This window comes from Meles meles, chromosome 17, assembly GCF_922984935.1.
Source record: "Meles meles chromosome 17, mMelMel3.1 paternal haplotype, whole genome shotgun sequence".
NCBI lineage: Eukaryota > Metazoa > Chordata > Mammalia > Carnivora > Mustelidae > Meles > Meles meles.
In genome coordinates this window covers 17,747,293-17,766,361 of record NC_060082.1, presented here as the reverse complement: position 1 = coordinate 17,766,361, position 19,069 = coordinate 17,747,293, and the positions used below count along the sequence as shown (strand labels likewise).

Here is a 19,069-nt window from a genome sequence, read left to right as displayed (position 1 = left end):
AATCTTTAGGCTTTTATGTAAAATGAAAGTATTTTACATAATTTTTATTATACATACTCATATTAAACCCTGATGGTATTAAGTATCGTGTTTAACAAGTCTACCAGCTATGCATTCATACTAATTGACAAATAAAACACTGGATTGCAGTTGTTAATCTGTACCCTACAAAGCACTGTGAAATTTTTCCAGCTAGACACACATTTTGCACAACTTTTTGCTACCACTGCCTAGCATAGTAATTGGTATTTATCATTGTTATATGCCAGAAATGAAAAATGGGGCTGGGCTTTCAAAGGTGGACTAGACATTGAAAAAAATATTCTGACTCATATAATCAATTCCAATTTGTACATGGGTCATATTTGTCATGATTAAAAACAGAATAAATCATAGAATTGAATCTGTAGGGATTCATAATCTGGTGGCAATGTAAATATAAGCAAGCATAGGTCCAGATTATAAGTAATTAATGATATGCTTGCCTTTTGGCCTCCCAAGATAGTTTATTCTGCTATCTCTATCACCACTCACTGTCATTGAACCCGTAGTATTAGCATTTTTAGATCTTGGCATCTTTTCAGTTAAAAGGGTAGCTGGCTGAATCTTCAAGTCCAGGAAATTAAAAGTCTGTATTTGACCAGGCATGGAGGCAGTAAACAAAGTATGGAGAATGGAACTTATCTTGGCTATTTAGCCGAACACCTGGTGCTCTAATTAGTCAGGCAACACTATTTCAGAAGCCACTATATCTATAGAAAGCGTCAAAGGAGATTGAAACACTGAAAGAGACCCTAGGAGGAGAAAAATGAATGAAATGAAAGTGGAATGATTATGAATGATAAGCGCTAAATGATCACAGATATGAAAAGAACAGATCCCAATGAAGGGGAAAAAGATAAATAGTTACAAAAAATAAATTTATTTGAAATGTAATAAAATTATATACACATAAAAGGTGTATTATAATGTTTGGTTTAATGAAGAGACTAAATATGTAGCTGGTTGGATTGATTAAAATACCACAGTCATAAGTAATAAAGCATATCTTAAATGGAGAATTCAATAATTGCAAAAATTAGGTTTTGCTATTATTTGATTTGACTAAAATTTTAGTGAGTGATATATATGTAGTCTTTTTTCAAAGTGTCACTGATCAACAGTTGGCATATAATAAAATATACATACTTGACATGTATAATTTGATAATATGACATTTATATTAAACCATGAAATCCTTACCAAAATCAAAACAATGCCCAATAGATGTATATATTTTGACATTTATTTTTAACATAGTTTTTTTTTTTACCAAATAATTGCTATTTCATTTTGTATTGCCCTTAGGGGAAAATGGAACACGAAGAATCATGATAAATTAATGTAGTGTAACACCAAACCACTATCCTCTAGAAGAAACATTATTAATATAAATACTGTTGATATGTTTTTGTGGAAACATAATTTATAAGTGCATATAACATACTAATTTTAAAAAACAGTGCTTTATAATATCCATGGACATGGACCAAATGAATGCAGTCTTCATGGTTAATCATCTTTAATTAACAGACTATGTAGCTAGAGAAATCCCCTCCATTTTGAACATTACTTCCTTCACAGAAAATGAAAGACGTGAAAACAGGTTATTACATGAGAATAACCTTCCACATTTTTAGAAAAAGAGGTATAAAATTATATTTTCATGTTATATGAAGTCTTGTATCTGGCTCAATTCCATCACTTATTTTCCATCATGTAAGAGAAATTTTGAAAACAATAGAGAAAATTCTATTTCCCAAATACTTCACCTCTGCTTTTACTGATGTCATTTTCTCCACAATGAGTGTCTTCCAGATCTTATTGCCCTTTTCTTTTAAGATTCTAACTATACTTCAAAACATTACAACTACATCATCTTTAGAAAGTCCTTTTCTATTTATTAAAAAAATTAATGTTTTCTTCTTAATACCTTCTTAATATTTTGATAGAAGAGCAAATCAATCTTGATATTAATCCTTAATCTATACACTGTTGAAGCATTTATATGAGGACTTTGCTAAATTCTGAACATATAAACTCAGTCTCTCCTCCCATTGTGATTACATTTTAGTGAGGATCAGTATAGATAATTTTAGCAACAGTATCTTTATAGCATAATCAGTAGTATCATAATGAAAGTGCTGGATGCTACATGAATTAAATGTATGGACATTTAACCTGGATATCAAGATTGGTTTTCTGAAGGAAGATGCATCAGAGCTACAGAACAAATGAAAAAGAGTTAGGCAGGTCACATATAAGGAAAGTGAGGGGGATGAGGATAACACCGAATCTTCACATGGAAAAAGATGACACATTATGTTGACATTCACATGACTGAAATTTGCTTTTAGACCAAATGTTATATGTCCTCACAAAAAAAAAAAAAAAGAAAGAAAAAAAAGAAAAAGGAACTATGTGAAACAATGATGTGCTCATTTACTCAATGGTGGAAATCTTTTCACTCTATATCAAATCATCACATTGTACCCTTTAAATACATACTTTTATTTTATTTGTCACTTGTATTTTAATAAAGTTGAAAAAGACTAAGTTTCCTTAAACTCATTGTTCTTCTACAAGTTGCTTTTGCATTAATCGATCTATCCAACTGTCACCTATCTCTGTTAAGTAAATTTTATGTCTTGAAATGTAAATAAATTATATCATACTTTAAAATGTATGGTATATATTGAGTTATATCATACTTTAAAATATATGATGTATATTGGGTTACATATTCCATTCAATTTATGTTCTCAATAAATGTTATGTTGACACAAGTAGTAGTGCTTAACTACTTTTATTTCTGTATCTGAAATATGCATATAACACATACATGCATATATGTGATATATTACACTTTTATATTCATTATCCTATTTATTATTATTACTATTTATTATTTTTTAAAGATTTTATTTATTTATTTGACAGATATCACAAGTAGGCAGAGAAGCAGGCAGAGAGAGAGGAGGAAACAGGCTCCCTGCTGAGCAGAGATACGGGGCTCAGTCCCAGGACCCTGAGATCATGACCAGAGCCGAAGGCAGAGGCTTTAACCCACTGAGCCACCCAGGCGCCCCTATTACTATTTATTATTAAGTAAAAACACGATTTCTTTCTATTGCACTAGATTTTTCTAATGTTCTTTCTCTTTTCCAGGATCTTTTACCACAGTACATTTAAGTCATTTATTAACTTAATATATTTATTCACCAATTTCATATCTGATTAACTTCTTCTAGCTTGTGACAGCTTCCTAGATTTTCTTTGTTTTTGATGACTGATGGTTTTAAGGTATACTGGTTATATATTTTACAGAATGTCTCTCATCTAGGGTTTGCTTGATTTTTTTTTTCCCTCATGATTAGAGAAAGACTATAATTTGGGGGAGGTAGAATATCACAAAGGTGAAGTGCTATCCTCATCACAACGTATCAAAGGTACATGATATTGGATATGACTTATCTCCTTTGGTATTAAACTCTGTCAACTGGTTGAGATAGTGTTTGTCATGGTTATTCATTGTAAAGTTACTTGTACTTTTTTAAAGAAGATTTATTTTAGAGAGAGAGAGCATAAGCAGGAGGGGCAGAGGGAGACAGAGAGAGTCTCAAGAAGTCTGTGCACTGAGCTCAGAACCCAACCCAGGTTTCTATTCAGTGCTCCATCTCATGACCCTGACATCAAGACTCTGAGATCACAACTTGAGCTGAAATCAAAAGCAGATGTCCAACTGACTGCACCACCCAGGTACCCCAAATTAGATGTACTTTTTACCTCTCTTCTCATTTCCATACTCTGTACTTTGGAAACAAGTCATTAAACTCAACCCTATTTAAGATGAAGAATTAGAAACCTTTCATCTGTGAAAACCCCTGTCCAGAGCTTGAAAAGAGAAGCTACAAATTGACCAAAGATATTCTCTTTGTTCCTCACTGTTTGACAAATGTGTAATGACATGTTTCTATCACTATGATATCATGCAGAATATTTTCACTGCCCTAAAAGTCCTGTGTGTCCACCTAGTCATCCTGCCCCCTCCATAACCACATATATAACCACATATATAACCATATATATAACCACATATATAACCACATATATAACCATATATATAGTTTTACCTTTTCCGAAATGTCATGTAGTTTTAGTATGTAGCCTTTCAGATTGACCTATTTCTCTTAGTAATATGCATTTAAGATTCCTCTATTTCTTTCCATGGCTTGAGAGGTAATTTCTTTCTAGTACTAAATGATATTCCATTGTCTGGATATAACACAGTATATTTACCTATGCACCTACAAAAGGACATCTTGGTTGCCTCCAAGTTTTGGAAATTGTGAATAAAACTGCTGTAACTATCCATGTACAGGGTTTTTGGAGACATAAGTTTTCAACCCTTTTGCATGAGTATCAGGGAGTGAGATTGCTGGATCATAGGATTTTAAAAAATTCCTTCGATATGTCCTCTTTGACCCACAGACTTTTTAGAAGTGTATTCATTCAATTTCCAATGACATGAGAATTGCCCACCATATTTATGTTACTGATTTTTAGTTTAATTGTTCCATGGTCTACAGACATACTTTGCATAATTTTTTTTTTAATTTGCTAAGGTTTGTTTTATGGCTCAGATTGTGGTCTATCTTGGTATAATACATGTTTACTTAATAATATGTAGGGGCGCCTGGGTGGCTCAGTATATTAAAGCCTCTGCCTTCGCTTGGGTCAGGATCCCAGGGACCTGGGATCTAGCCCCACATCAAGCTCTATCGGGCTCTCTGCTCAGCAGGGAGCCTGCTTCCTACTCTCTCTGCCTGCCTCTCTACCTACTTGTGATCTCTATCTGTCAAATAAATAAATAAAATCTTAAAAAGAAAAAAAAGAAGAATATATATTCTGCTACTGGATGGAGTGTTTTGTAAGTAGCAAGTAGTTCAAGTTTATTGATAGTATTATTCAGACTGTCTCTATCCTTACTGATACACATGTATTCTGCCCCCTTGATGTATCAGTTACTGAGAGGTGAAGTTGATGTCTTTAATCATTTGCCTTTTTCTCTTTCCTGTTCTGACAGTTTTTGCCTCATGTGTTTTGACACAGACAAAAAAACAAAAGTTGGGTACATACAGCTTTAAGAACATTACATCTTTTTGGAAAATTAACTTCTTTACCATTAAATAATATTCCTATTTATTTCTGATATTCTTCTATTATATTAGCCTCCTTTTTCTGAAGTCAATAAAAGTGTATGTTTTGATTTGAACAGTGCTTACCTTGTATATCTTTCTCTATTCTGCAAATATTAACTTGAGTCTATATTTCAAGGGTCTGTCTTCTTTATTTTTTTCAATTTTTTTAAAGATTTTATTTATCTATTTGACAGAGAGAGATCACAAGTAGGCAGAAAAGCAAGCAGAGAGAGAGGAGAAACAGGTTCACCACCGAGTTATTGTCTCTTTCGTCACCTGTGAAGTTGAAGCTGTCATTTTCAAAGAGAATTCTGAAGATGATGGTGTTGTGAGGTTAAAAGGAGGCAAATTTAAAATTGAGAAACAGGTATTGTGTAAATACAACTGTTTTATTCATAAAGCACCCCCGTTTTGTTAATTATTTATTTTATTTTTTTTTAAAGATTTTATTTATTTATTTGACAGACAGTGATCACAAGAAGGCAGAGAAGCTGGCAGAAAGAGAAGGAAGCATGCTCCCTGCGGAGCAGAGAGCCTGATGTGGGGCTTGATCCCAGGACCCTGAGATCATGACCTGAGCCGAAGGCAGAGGCTCAACCCACTGAGCCACCCAGGTGCCACTTCAAGTGTCTATCTTCTAAACAACCTTATTTGGTTCCTGTTACTTTTGTAATCCAATCTCTAATCTCTGACTTTAACTTGTTTAGAACATTCACATTTAAACTGAAGTTGTTGATATGTCTAAATTAAAATTCACCATTTTATTGTCTATAAGATTGTTTCTTGTTTATTTTATTTCCTTTCTCTAACTTCTCATTTTAATTGGACATTTTATAAGATTAACTTTCTTTCCTATCTTTACGTATTGTTTACTTTTCTCTGTTTATTTTTTCATGTTTTCATTTTAATAATAACAAAGTTTAAAAACATATATTGTCAAACATACAGAATCTTTTAAAAATGTGCTTTCCATGTAATGGGGAATGGAATCTTCCAGGAGATCCTGAAGAAGAGAAAAGCAAGATTAATACCTAAGCCAATAGCTTTAACCATTTAGAAACACACACACACGCTCACACTTCTGGAAAATAAAACATCCAATAAAGGAAAAGATAAAACAGTAGGGAAAAAAACATATATAGTAACGTAGTCTAAGTTAACCTTAAGGTGTGGTACAGGTATCTTATAATAGATTATTTAAATTCTTTCTTCCTATTTTTTGTGGCATTGCTGTTACTCATCTTACTCTTTCAATGCTATGTGCAGTGTTTTGTGCCAGAGTCAGCCCATCAATAGTGATGCTCCTGGCTAGTGATGCTTGGGGGCACTCACTAGCCCCAAGTGGGCCCCAAGTGACTGGGCCCCAAGTCAACTCCTACAGACATTTCCACATTTGGAGTCAGTGTCGTGGTTGGACAGACCCTTGCAGTTCATATTTTGATTGCAAGATATGCCTCAGCAACAATTGTCAGGAAATTTGGGGAAAAAAATAAAAAACAAAACAAAGTTTATTACTCACATCTTCTATTTTTTAAATAATTCATTTCAAACATCAGGCGATTGGTATAATAATAAAAGAAATGCTTTTATTAATGTCAGTGAATGGCAAGTATTTTCTTTCATTATCTTTTTCTTCCTCTTTTTGGTGGGTTTTCTTATTAGAAACTGTGTATCAATTGTGACACTGAAAAAAGGAAACCTTATTGAAAACGGTGGGCATGCTCTCATGGCCAACCACTTAGAACGATTGCAGACTCCAACAAGAAGGGACATGCCTTACGTTCCCAACAGGAAGAAACCTATTTTACTGTTGTGGGAGAAAGGAAGAATTTCTCCTCTCCCAGCCCTGGAAGAGGTCAGGATATATGTGTTTCAGTTCTCCCTACTTGCTGTTCAACTTTGAGATATTGTCTGACCTTAAATTATGTGGGCCTTGGTGTCTTTAACTGAGAAATTAGGGAAGCATCTTTAACCATAAAATTATATGAGTCTGTAGTTTTATAAACAATTAATGCTATTAAAACTCATGATAGACTTATTTTCATGTAAAAGGAAATTTCTCAGTGCTTTAGGTAATTTAATGTCAAGTATTAATACACCAGCATCATCCTGCCATGTTGGTTGAAACTGATGCTTTATGATTTAAGGGACTCCTATTCCATTTAAGAATGATCAATATAGTAACTTTTTTTTTCTGCCTAAAATGGTTGTCATATTTGCTAACAGGTAAACATGTTGCCTAACATCTTGAATAGACAGAATTGCATTATTAAAAGGGATACCTACGTCACTGTGTTTCATTCTTAAATTATTCCATATTCCTCTCCTAAGAAGTAACTACTTAGAGATAAATCTTGTATTTCACAATTGTTCCATTTCAGATACTCTTGCACAACTTGAATCTTGTATGAAGCAAAAACAAATAAAAAGGCATTTAGACATGTGTTTTTTGTGTCTAATAAACAAGCTGTGCTTCCAACTTGCAATCTCCCATTTACCGCAAGTTAAACCCATAAACCTAATTTACATAGACTGCAATCCTAGTTAGGCTATTTTCTTTTTAATAATGAGGTTCTAACAGTCACTTTCCTCAAACAACCCTCTTTCATCCATATGTAAACTTTTATGGCACACAACTCTGTTAACAATGTATTTTTTAAGCCACCTTGTTTTACTTTGTTGCTGTTTTACGTAAATGATTGTAACGAATATTGCCACCAGTCTTCAGGATTATCAGTCACAGAAATCTGTGCTAAAATGACTCTGTCTGGCTTTCTTGCATCATCAGACATTTTTATTCTTATGCTTCATTAATATTGTCAGTTCATGGCTATCTTCGAAGCATCTAGAATCTATATGTATACACAAACAACAGAAGTCCAAAAGCAAAATGTTTCTTAATTATAGAAGTTGCTAATGTCCAGCTCCTACTTTTTTCCTAGGAAGGCTTACCCTCACACTAGACAACTTTCTTTCTTTTTTTTTTTTTTTTTACAAAAAATTTGTTTGTGGGTCACCTGGGTGTCTCAGCCATTAAGTAGCTGCCTTTGACTTAGGTCATGATCCCAGGGTCATGGGATGGAGCCTCACCCTCAGGTTCCTTGCTAAGCGGGAAGCCTGCTTCTCCCTCTCCCACTCCCCTTGCTTGTGTTCCCTTTCTTACTGTGTCTCTCTCTGTCAAATAAATAAAATCTTTTAAAAAATTATTTGTGTATATATATATATATATAATATGTACATGTACTTTATTTTTATATATGTTATTTTGATGTGTCATACATATGTACTTATGTGCATAAAATAATATATATACTTTACTTTTAAGAGCAGTTTTAAGTTCATGGCAAAATTAAGGAGAAGATATAAATAATTCCCATATATCCCCTGTCTCCATATATGCACAGCCTCCCTCATTATCAACATTCCTCCTCAGTGGTACATTTCTTACAACTGATGAACCTATGGTGACACACGATAATCATTAAAAATCCATAGTTTACATTAAGGTCACTCTTGATCTTGTACAGTCTATACAATTATTTGGTAGGCTTTTATTTTTTATAATTTCCTAGTAACCTAGATTTTATATGCAAAGACCTCATGAAATGTGTTATCACCTAAAAATTACCTGTCAAAACTGAGAAGATTAACTAGATTTAACATACTGAGAAAGAAAATAGTGATATCACTATTTGGATAAACCTTAATTTACACATTAAAATATAATAATGTCTCTCTTTCTACTTATTATATTTGAATCTTGCTCTTTAATCCAAAGTTACAATTTCTGAAGTTGATTATAGTGATTAGTTCACTTATATTTGTAGATATTTGCCATTTATTTTTGATAAGACTCTTATCTTTGTTGCTCCTTCATTTTTCTATTACCAACTCCTTTCAGGTAAAACAAATTTTTTTTTAAGATTTTATTTATTTATTTGACAGAGAGAGATCACAAGTAGGCAGGCGGGGGTGGGGGGAAGCAGGCTTCCTGCTGAGCAAAGAGCCGGATGCAGGGTTTGATCCCAGGACCCTGAGACCATGACCTAGGCTGAAGGCAGAGGCTTAACCCATTGATGGGTTAAGATGTCCCACGAATATTTTCTAGTATATCGTTTTAATTCCTCTGTTGATCTTATATTCCTTCTAGAATTTACAATATGTATCTTAGTATGTTATGATCTACTTCACATTATTACTGACTTAATTCTAATGTAATATTGCAACTTTGCTGTTATTGCTCCATATCCATTTTCCTCTTTCATTCTCTTGCATAGTACTATAGTGAGTGAAATAAGACAGAGAAAGACAAATGCCTTATAATATCCCATATATCTAGAATCTAAACACATGTATAATATACTTTCAATATAGATAATAATATATGTATATACAAGCTCATAGATGTAGAAAACCTATTGGTGGTCATCAGGGGCAGGTGTGGAGTGTGGAAAAGGTGGGTGAACAGCTTTTGTGTTGTTGTTTTTTTTTAGTTTAAATGAATTGAACTTAAAAATCACATCTGTATATGTTATAAAGCCAAAAACAGTACTATAATTATTGCTTTATGTAATCTTATGTCTTTTGGTAAAATTAAGAGAAGAAATATATGTATAAATGTATTCTATATTTTTGACATATTTACCATTCCAGTGCTTTTTAGTTCTTCTTTTACCTGATTATTTCCTATAATTTCTATTTCATCTTTTTTTTTTTTTAATTTTAGTTATATCCTCTCTTCTACTTGTTTGGATTTAATTTTCTCTCTCTTTTTTATTCATTGCTTAACATGAATGATAATTGATTTGAGACCATACTTCAATACAAGTATTTAATGTTATAAAATCCCTTTAAGTACTGCATTGTCTATGGTCCACATTGCAATATGGTAAGTTTTCATTTTTATTCAATTCAAAATATTTTCTAATTTCCCTTATGAATCTCTGTTGAACTCATAGGTTATTTAAAAATAATTGTTTAATTTCCAAATAGTTGGCATTTTCCAGATATCTTTCTATTGTTGATTTCCATATGAAGTTTCCATTGTGGTCAGAAAATACTTTGACTACCTTCAATTGTTTCAAATTTACTGACGTTTATTTGATGGCCCAGAGAATGTTCTATTTTGGTAAATATTCCAAAAGTAGGGGTTTTCTTTGTTTGTTTTTTAGTGTATATCTTGTGTTTGTTTCGTGAGGGCATTTAAAAGTGTCAATTAGGTCAGCTTCTATTTATCAGGTCTTGCGTTTACTATATGTTATTTCACAGAGAAGAATATTAATATGTTCAATTCTAATTGTGCATTTTTCTATTAATTTATTAGTCTTTTCTCTTAACTGATTACTTTATTTCTGACAATATTCCTTGTTCTGAATTTTATGTTTTCTGATATTAATATAGCGATTCCAGCTTTCTTTGCATCACTGTTGATAGGTTATTTATAGTTTTAAAAAATAGTGTTAAATTACTTTTTAACACACAAAGAAATTCCTTTTTAACACAATAAATCTAGTTCTTCCTTCTATTCCTCTGTTCTTTCAATTCTATATTTTATTTATGGTGTTAAACAATTAATTTATTTTTACTATTTTCTCTTTAAAGAGTCAAATTCCTCTTAAAGCAAGCCTACATAAGAAAAAAAACCCCACATATTTATTATCATTTTTACTATTTCCAGAAATCTTCATTTATTGGGCAAATCCAGATTTCTATCTGGTGTCATATTGATTCAAGTACCTTTCACTCAGATCCTTAAAGCAGCTTTACAGATCATCAACTTGTCTGACTTGGATACCTTGCCTTTTGCTTAATTTATCTTGTGTGAAAACTCATTAACATTGCCCCTAAATTATTTGTGTAATCCCAAGGTATATAATTAAAAGACAATGTGAACAGATCTTAGTTCAGGTTGCCAGGGACTTTTTTTCAGAACACGAGTGTCAGAGGGTTAATGTTTCAATGTCTAAGGAGATACTGACTTTGAAACAGAAACAGAACACAAAACAGTATCTTCTGAATATTGAAGAGTGGATGATGCTATTTCCTTTTTATGGATAAGGAAACAGAGTTCAGAGAGGTTATTCAAGTTACCTAAGAATACAGATACAAAGAGGTAGATTTTACATTCCAATCTAGATGTGTTTCTTAAACATTGTTTTCACCATCCCACACAAATTTTAAAGAGTTTGAAAATTCATATTTAGCAGGTATACTTAAATTCTATGAAACTCTAAACTACCTGAAATACCTGAAAAGGCAAATTTATAATTTAGGTGAATAATGTAAACACATTCTTATTTTTACTGCTTGGCGAAAGATTAGTCATAGGCAATAACCAGCTGAAAAGCCCCAAAACTGTATTGAAGATTAATAGGATGAATTTAGAAAAGTGATTCTCAAGGGGACAGAAGAGATTTGAGAACCACCTCAGCATATTTATTCAGAAAAAATATGCCTCACCACCTTATGTGGATTAGGCGTATTGATCAATTGCACAATAAAAAAAGAAACACATCTTTGCTTGCAGTTGTGATCAAGGCAACAATTAGTCTTAGATAAAAACGCCTTTTTAAGTAATCTTTATATTCTGCACTAGGAAACACTGAGTGTGCACTCTTTAGAAATTGAGAATCCTGGCCTAGAGAAAATATGCCTGTGGGGAAAATATCTAGGTTAAAATATACAGAACATTAATGAGTACAGTATTCTTTATTACAGTTATCTCTTAGAAGACCTTGGGTGTAGTTAAAATAGCTTTATATGTATTTCCTTAATTCTAAGCGTGAAATAGAATGTAATTTTTTAAAGCTTTGGAGGGAAGAATGGAATTAAGATTTCAACTGTACCCCCCAAAAGATTAATTCTGGGACCATATGGAAATTTGGATAATGTAAGCTCATTATTGTTCTTGCCAGACTAGTTACTATCATGAGGTACCCTTTCTCAGATAAGTATATGAGCTAAACAGAGCTCATTACTCACATTTTAACCCTAATTTCAATTTCTAAGTATATGAGAAATCTATTAAATATCTTCCATTGTTGCAATTATTGTAAATCAAATCTGAAGTAATTTTGTAGAGGGTGCTGAAAATATATTCTGTGTTTCTGATCCTTTACAAAACAGATTCAATGTCCAAAGAGAAGACAACATATAAAAAAAAAAATAGGAAAAAAGAAAGAAAGGAAGGAGGGAGGGAGAGAAGGGAAGGAAAGAAGGAGGAAAGAAAATGGCATTTAAACAGAAGGAAACATAGAGATTGCTATTTTTATCATGTATACATGATATATGTCCAAGAAAGAAAATAAAAACCATGCCGTACATCTTGTTTAAATGCATAAATGTTCTATATGTTTGGGCTTGTTTAAAATAATAGCTGAAAAATATGCACTTCTTATTTTAAACTTTTAAATTATATGAATGTAAATCTACAAAAATGGAGAGATATTTCCATATGTAATTATCATCAGCAAGAGAGGAAGGATATGATTTTGTCTGATGCCATTTAAATATGGATATTGTTCTGCTTTGAATCCATCATTTTATATGATAATAGAGAAAAGAAAAAAAGACTCAAGATTGAGCATTTCTTTCTACAATTTGGGGACTACAAATTTATATTCCTTTTAGGACTGTTAATGATATTGTAGGCACGGGAAGTGTTCCACATGATATAACAAAGACAGATACAAAATATGTCTAGAAATATTATATTTCATGTAAATTTCAAAGAGTTTAAAGAATTTTTTGGAAAGATTGAAGGAATCTTTGCCAATCATGTGAAGATCAAAGGAATATAGCCAATTCCATTCATTTCTGTGCTCAATGTGGTCAATCTCTGTAAATAAATCGTAACTAAGCCTATTTTGCTGTCAAGTCCATAGCCAATGGTTTTCAAGATTCATTGTCTGCCATATGTTAGCACAAAAAGTTTTCCAGAAGGAGATTTGGATTTCTAGTTCGGAGTGCGCATCTGGACATATGTCAAAACGTCTGTTCTTCCTTAAGGATAGCCAACTCCAATTTTTAAGTGTCTATATAAGCCCTCAAAATCTCACAGAACATTAATAAAGGCCATATTTCAAACTGTCTTTCAAAGTTTTTCGAGAATAGGTCCTGAAACATGTAGCATATCTTAAGCAAATGTAAAGTGCACTTTGCAGAATAAGTTAAATGCATCATTCTCTATAAATGCATCACTTTTCCATATTAAAAAAAGAAAACTCTTTAGGTAAAATAAAACCAAGACCATTTTTATCATTCATTTGAAAATGAAATTTTATGTAAACTTTTATTCAAACTTCCCAGTTTGTGAAACTAGTTAAACATCCAGTAAATTTCCTTTATTTTCTGTGATAAGTTGATGTGTGTAGACATATCATCTATAATAAGCAATTTATTTCGGGATAAATTTTTGGTAACGATATTCCTTCCTGAGTAAGAGGGCCATGGGCAAAGTTTACTGACACATGCAGGGAACTCAATAAATGTGTTGATAGACAAAGCAAAATAATCTTTATAGATAAACACATTATAGTGCAGGTATTTCCATGAAAAATGTGCATGAATTAGACTTGGATCTATTAGATCTTTAAAGGACTATAGTGTATAATATAGTCCTAAGTATATAGGTATATAGTATATAAATCTCCTCCCTGAAGACATCTCTCCCCTCCTCTCACCCCATTACTATCAGGGTCCAGGAGCCTTTTTATTTATGACATTTTTTTTTCCCATTCTCATTAGGAATATGCATGGCTTCACTATAGGCAAGCACAGAAAACCATTTATTCAACAAATATTATTAGAACTCATACTCACAAAGCATCAGTTGGGCTTAGGACACAATATATGCATGTTCTTTATGCAAAGTTTTCATTAAATCTCCATTATCTTCTAAGAAACATATTATTATTTCAAATTTACATATAAAAAGTTAAATAGATTGGTCCAAATCCCATAGCTTTTAAGTTCTGAAACTAATGTCTGACACTAAGTAGCTATTGTGCTAAAAGTAAAAATGTGAGTGCTAAAATTCAATCTATAATGTCACAGTAAAGCAAGTAAATGGTTACCGAAAGCAAAAAAGACTTAAAATGATGGGCCATAAGTTGTAAGCTCACTCGGAAGAAGTATTTAGACAGCTCAGAATGGTGTAAACATTTCAACATTCAACATAAATGCTGTCTCCCTAAAAGACATTTCTTAAACCTTAAACTCTGTTACCCCTATTTTCAAGTGATATAATATTTTCAGAGAATTTTATATTAAATTGCTGTGCTTTTAATCAGAATATAAAAATGACTTGGGGATAACAACAATTTCAACAAATTCTCTTTCCTTCATGAAACTGTTTTCCTGTTTACTCATTTTAAAACAAATCTGAATGCTATGTGGTGAAATATATTTTCTAATGCAGAACGTTTTCAAAGGACATGTCTCCTAGGGAGGAGCGGCTCCAGGAAGCAATCAACCTTTCTATTTAAGGCAATCTGCTTTCATGCTTTGGTGTAGAGAGGGGCGGATGATCATTTCTGTGAAGTACCTGAAATAAAGAGGTCGAAGAAAATATTTAGATCCTGAGACACTCATACAGAGTCACAATATAAAATTGGTATAATTTCTCCTTGCTATATTTCTTTTAAATTTGAGGGCATTATATTTCAACTAAAAAAAAAGGTCATGGTGAATAGTGAAAAAAAGAAAAAAGCAGTGTTTGGAAAGACTAACTTAACCCTTTTTCCCTCTCAACTCTTTATCAGTCTGAGATTATCAATGCACATAACTTAGGTTATCTGATTCCATTCTCTATTTCATGATCATTTAAAAACAATGTAAAAAATTACATAAAAGAGTCTAATTTAAAATTTTAAAATATTTCTTTTCCACCATGAAAATGCTTTAGTGGTGGTGGCAAGCATGTGATGTCAAGACAGAGCAAATGCATGCACAGTGAGACATGGATGTTGGAGAACAGGCTGTCAGGATAATAGAGTTCACATGGCTCCCATGTTGTGCCAGGTACCAGACAGCTGTAGACCTCCTCCACATCCATCTCCTCAGACTCACTGTCCTTTTTGGCTGTGGTGTCCTGGTACTGTTGGTACTCAGATACCAGGTCATTCATGGTGCTCTTGGTCCCGGTGAACTCCATCTCATCCAGGCCTTTACGTGTGTACCAGTGCAGGGAGGACTGATACTTGAACAAGGCTGGGAACTGCTTCAAGATGGGCTTGAACAGCTCCCTGATGGTCCTGTCATTGTAGGTGAAAGTGGTGGACATTTTTAGCCCCCAGGGTAGGATGTCACAGAGAGTTGTTTTCACCTTGTTGGGGATCCTCTTGACAAAACAGCTGTTGTTCTTGTTTTGGACGTTAAACATATCAAGTTGAAATAAAACCAATGGTAATTTAATTAAACAAAGGTGAGTTTATTTGAGAATAGTGGGAGAATTGCAATTCAGAACAAGTAAACTATAGGGAACCATAGACAGTTCCAAAGAAACAGAAGAGAGGATAGTACTTTTGTTCAGTTTTGGGAGGAAACTGGGGAGGGTAGTTTTGAATCTATTGGAAGAGAATGAGAGTTCAAGGTTCTGGGAGCTTCTCACCAGCTGCAAGTGGTGGGCAATTTATTATTATTGAGGCACATGGAAATCTTCCTTCCTCTTGCTCGTCATGTAAGTTGAGAGGAGAGGTACTTGTGTGAGAGCTCTCCCTTTCTGGCTTCCTGACTCCAATTTAAGTCAGGTTTCTACCTTCATTCATTCTCACAAGCATCTGTTCATCTACTTTTGTCATTGGCATGTGGCTCCTGAATATGGCTCTTTTTATAAAATTACATTTCAAACATAATTTATCATGGTTTCTGTTTACCTTATTATAAATCAGTTGTGATGTATCCCGTTTCAATTTTGTTGGTATTACAATTGGTAAAATTCCAAATTTATCATTTCTAAAAGTTTATTTCTAATATAGATAAAAATATTGATTTTAAAAAGTATTTAAACAAATCCAATATCAAAAGTATCTTATGAGTTACAATATTTTTTTAGAATCTGAATTTTGTATATATAAAAAATCATTGTATATTGATAAAATTTATTTTGTTTTTCATATTTCTGTCTTAGCCTACAAGGTACAACTTCCAAAAAATATGATAGTCATGATTTTGTTATCATTAATATGGCATTCTATTAATATTACAGTAATATTGATTTATATTTAGAAATGTATTAAGGTGTTTTTGAATATTCTTTCTGAAACTCATTATTTCTTTGCACATCATTCTTCTATCTCGACATCTTCTAATTACTTTTTTCAATATTCTAATATTAAAACAGTTCATTTTAATATGTTCTAAATAATGCTACATTCTATAAGTAGAGGTGACATAAATAAGCCAAATTCAAGGAAGGAGATAAGAAGTCCATGAGAGAGTCCTACGTGCTCCAGAAATTGAGTTAAACACAAGTTCATTTTTAAGCGGATATATCCCTACAGAAAAGATGATATTTGATTTGGTCCTTATAAGATGATGGTCCAACTCTGATCCCCACACTGTTTCCTATGATATAACTTTTTGGTAAAATATTAATTAGGAAGACTGATTTGTCCTTTAGTATGTTCACTAAATGTGGAAAAGGTTTTGTTGATGACTCTTACCCCCTTGGAATCTATTCAAATTATACTCTTCACTTTATTTTTTTTTTTTGTAGGCTATCCATTTTATTTATTTTTTCAGCGTAACAGTATTCATTCTTTTTGCACAACACCCAGTGCTCCAAAATTATACTCTTCACTTTAATAGAACACAGTTTCCAAATTTTCTAAACAAAGTCTGAGTAGCAATGACCCTTTCTCTTTATGTAAAAATTAAAAGGAAAAACCACACATAAAATATTCCCATAGAAAACATTTTAAAAGAGAAAAATGTTTTATCATGAAAAAAAAAATCATCACCATTTGGTTTAACCTGAGAGATAATCTCATCTGATTAATATGTTTAGATCAACCAAAAATCTTACCCAGTGGGCAAATGCATGTCTGTGATCTCTATTTACTAAGATGTAATCTGATTCGAGTAGGAAGAAATTTTTATGTAAATTACTACCTTCCTAGTCTTATAAATTTCATGGATTTACCATTTATATCTTTCCTTCCGGATTTGAGGAAATGCAATTACTTGATAAATGTCCATTTCTTATAGACAGTCCATGTTATTTATCCTACTTGTTGATTAGCAACTGCTTGGGGTGTGTCAATACCAATTACTTGCTTCAGAGCTTTTTCATTTCACATTCTCTCTGAATGGAGTGCTCCCCACCACCCCAACCCTCCTATATCCACACCACTTTCTTCTTCACCCTCTTCCAGTCTTTGTTTCAAGGTCAACCTCCTCCAAGTGCCTTACCCTGACCACTTTTTTTTTTTTTCAGCATAACACTGTTCATTGTTTTTGCACCACACCCAGTGCTCCATGCAGTACGTGCCCTCCCTATTACTCACCACCTGGTTCCTCAACCTCCCATCCACCCGCCCCTTCAAAACCCTCTGGTTGTTTTTCAGAGTCCATAGTCTCTCATGCCCTTCAACGGATGAATGGATAAGGAAGATGTGGTCCATATACACAACGGAGTATTATGCCTCCATCAGAAAGGATGAATACCCAACTTTTGTAGCAACATGGACGGGACTGGAAGAGATTATGCTGACTGACCACTCTTTTTAAAAGCACATCCCTTTTACTGAATTTTCTCCTGCATCTCTGTCCCATTTTTCTCCATAACACGTATTGCTTTCTAATTGAGCAAGATTAACTAAGAAAAATTTTGTTGTTTGTCAGCACTAGAACGTAAGGTGCACGAATAGAGTTTTGTTTGCTTACAGAAATACCCACTGTGGCAGGTATTTAATGGGTGTTTTCTGACTGACTGAATGAAATGCGTCTGACGACTGCTGTAGCATTGTGCCCCACGTCGCTTCCCTGAAGCCTGGTTCTGTCAGAGTCCCGTAAGGAGGACAGCTCTGTGACAGACTTTCTGTTTGCATTCCGCTTACATTGTGAACACATGAACTATTTCAAGCCAATGAAACAGCATGTCAAAAAGTCAAACAAACACTCCCCTTATATCCTAAAAGAATAATGTGTAAGTCAAAGCAGTTTATGTTTTGCAGAAAATGCACACATAAAAGAAAAGGTAAAATTTAGATAAATGTTCTCACACACAACTGAGATGAGCTAAAGAGGAGTTAAATAAAAAACCTTTGCAGCTTTTATTTTAAAAATGAACATAGACTATCCAATATTTTTTAAAGTGAATAAGGCGAATGACAGTTATTTTTCATTTTTGTAATTATTTTTTGAGTGTATTTCTTCCCCTTCGTTTCCGCTGTATCTGTTCTGTTTTCTTTTGGTTTTACCCATTTTTTCAATTGCTCATTTGGTAACCTCCCCTCAAAGAAAATTGTCTTCTTACAGTGCTTTGCTGGTGCTCTCTTCTGAAAACGTGTCTTCAAAACTGAGAAATCACTTTTCAAAAACATATTTGGCAATTTGGCATATCTATACTTTATTTACAGATGTTTCTGTATCAATTCTTCCATTTCTTCAACAAAATAATTACTGAAAGCTAGAGTCAGAATTAAATGTAGATGGCACCCATCTCAAAAGTGCGAAGGTCAAATGATAGATGTTATTTATCCAAAGACCTGGATTCAATGCACCTAATGCTCTATATGCAGAACTCACTTTGGGAAACTTGACACTAAATCTACAACACCAGGGATTCTTCTAATATTTTAGAAGAAATACATATCTCCTATATTTTC

At 33.0% G+C, this 19,069-nt stretch overlaps 1 protein-coding gene across 1 annotated transcript; it reads right to left on the bottom strand.

The window, feature by feature from the left end:
- Window positions 1-15,108: 15,108 nt before the first annotated feature.
- On the bottom strand, window positions 15,109-18,289 carry LOC123927582 (tubulin beta chain-like). The gene is made up of 3 exons (XM_045982286.1): window positions 18,126-18,289; window positions 16,015-16,064; window positions 15,109-15,617 (listed from the first exon to the last, which is right to left on the bottom strand). The coding sequence occupies exons 1-3, from the start codon at window positions 18,287-18,289 to the stop codon at window positions 15,109-15,111; spliced, it is 723 nt and encodes a 240-aa protein (XP_045838242.1).
- Between the last annotated feature and the right edge of the window lie 780 nt (window positions 18,290-19,069).